Genomic DNA, 1985 nt, shown 5'->3' on the forward strand with positions numbered 1-1985 from the left:
CCGCCCCGGGGACCAGGACCCGGGCCTGCGTCTCTCCTCTCCCCGCCGCCTCTACCCCGCCATCACCTCCTAACCTTTCCAACACACTCTCCCGAGCCTCACAGGGGCGCTCCGCCTCCCTGAGCCTTGCCCAGCTCCCGGGCGCCCCCCACGGTTGGAGTGGACGTATCTCGGGACCTAATCGCTCCCAATTATCCGCGCAGCCGGGGTCCCGCGCCTGCCCGGCTCTACCCCCGGGCGCCCAGAGCGGCCGGGTGGCTCAGCGGGAGCGCCGACGGGAAGGCTCCGTCCGCAGAGGCGAGAGAGGTGGGGCTCAGGGAGCTGGCAGGCTCTTGGAGGAAGACCCTAAACACGTGCAAAGAAATAAAAGCCACCACGTGTGCGCACGCGAGTGTGTGCGCGTGTGCGCGCGCGTGTGTACATGTGTGCGTGTGTGTGTGTGTGTGCATGCGCGCGCCCGGCCAGGACGTCTGCGCCAGGCGTCCGGGGGACCAGCCAAGAGGGCCCCCGCCGCCGCGGTGGCGGGGGGCGCGCGGGGGGCGCGGGTACTCACACGAAAGCGTGGTAGACGAACGCCCAGCCGCGGGGTCTCTCCAGCACGTTGTACAGGTAGTTCTGCAGCCGCCGGTACTTGACGTTACGCCGGCAGCTCTGGCCGCTGCTGTAGGAGAGCGGCTTCCCCAGCAGGCTCATCCGGGCGCCCTGCTTGCCCCGCCGGCTCTCCCGCAGGCCGCCGCCGCCGCCGCCCAGCGCGGCCGCGCGGGTGCCCAGCAGCAGCAGCCCGTCGCCCCCGGCGGCCGCTGAGTTCAGCAGCGCCCTGGCCCGGCCCGACTCCACATCCTTCATGCCGCAGCCCGCGCGCCCCCAGCCCGCCGCCGCCGCCGCCGCCGCACCGCTCCTCACCCAGAGCCCGGCGGCGCCGCCCTCCTCTCCGCCCGCGTGCTGGCGGGGCATGGCATCACCGCGGGCACCGCGAGGGGGCCGCCGCCGGTGGGGGCCGCGGCCTCATGCGCACCGGCCGCTTTCGAGGAGGCGGCGGCGGACGGGGCGCCCGGCGGCCTCGACCTGCGCGCCGGGGGAGGGGAAGCAGCGGGGGCGGAAGGGCGCGCGGACGAGACGGAGGAGTCCCGGGGTCGAGCAGCCTATAGCTTCGAATGCGTAATCAGGACGTGTCGGGGGCGTCACTCCAAGAGGGCTTCTCCGGCCCCTCCGTTCCCGTGGCGGATACTCCCTCTTGGCGAAGCGCCCCCGGGGCTGGAACGGGAGCTCCCCCGCGCGCACGCCCGGCCCCGGGCTCCCCACGCCAGAGCGGGCCGGGCCCCGAAGCCCCTCTCAGAGGCCGAGTTCGGCGTGTTCTCCCCAGCGCTTTGGAGGTGTCCGGAAGGTGCGGCCCGCCTTGTGCCCGGAGGAGGGACGGGAGAGGCAGGCGCCGTTCCCTCCCGCCGCTACGCCGCCGCGCGGGCGGGTCCCGCCGTCCTTCCGCGAGGGGTGTGTGCGGGAACTGCCCGGCCCTTCCCTCCAGGTACCAGCCAGTCCCTGGGCGCGCGGACCGAGGCTCCGGGCGGGGGCGCTCGGGTCCCCGCGTTCAGGGTGCTGACCCGCAGGACACGGCCGCCGAGCCGGCGATGTGGGCACTGGGCATCTCCCCGCCGCTCACTCCGGCTAGCGGGCTGTGACTTTTCATCCCGGCATCAGACAAGAGTAGCCGGACATCCCTCCCAGCCCGGGGGTGGAGTGTGGGGAGGGCGTCAAAACTCCAAAGTGGCTCCTCCGCGGTGAACTAGCGGCCCTGAGCTGCGCCTGGCAGCCGCGCGAAGCAGGGGAGGACAAACCGGGTCCCTCCGTCAAGAAATTTTCATTTATGTCCGAGACAGTCATACAACGGCCGAGTCTCGGCAGTGGCGGCAGCGGCCCCAGAGGTTGGGGGGGAAATCCTGGAGGATGGAGAGCCCAGGACACCGGCTTCGCGGGGGCCCCCCCCCCCC

At 73.1% G+C, this 1985-nt stretch overlaps 1 protein-coding gene across 1 annotated transcript in view; it reads right to left on the bottom strand.

Moving 5' to 3' along the window:
* LOC103086918 (potassium voltage-gated channel subfamily KQT member 5-like) overlaps nt 1-1053 on the bottom strand; it is a 564354-nt gene extending 563301 nt beyond the window's left edge. The window contains exon 1 of the mRNA XM_007456126.1: nt 554-1053. Coding sequence (XP_007456188.1) covers nt 554-954 — 401 coding nt within the window. The 5' untranslated portion in view covers nt 955-1053. The remainder of the gene's footprint in view (nt 1-553) is intronic.
* Nucleotides 1054-1985: the final 932 nt, after the last annotated feature.

The sequence above is a fragment of the Lipotes vexillifer genome, unplaced genomic scaffold (assembly GCF_000442215.2).
Source record: "Lipotes vexillifer unplaced genomic scaffold, Lipotes_vexillifer_v1.1 scaffold693, whole genome shotgun sequence".
Classification (NCBI taxonomy): Eukaryota; Metazoa; Chordata; class Mammalia; order Artiodactyla; family Lipotidae; genus Lipotes; species Lipotes vexillifer.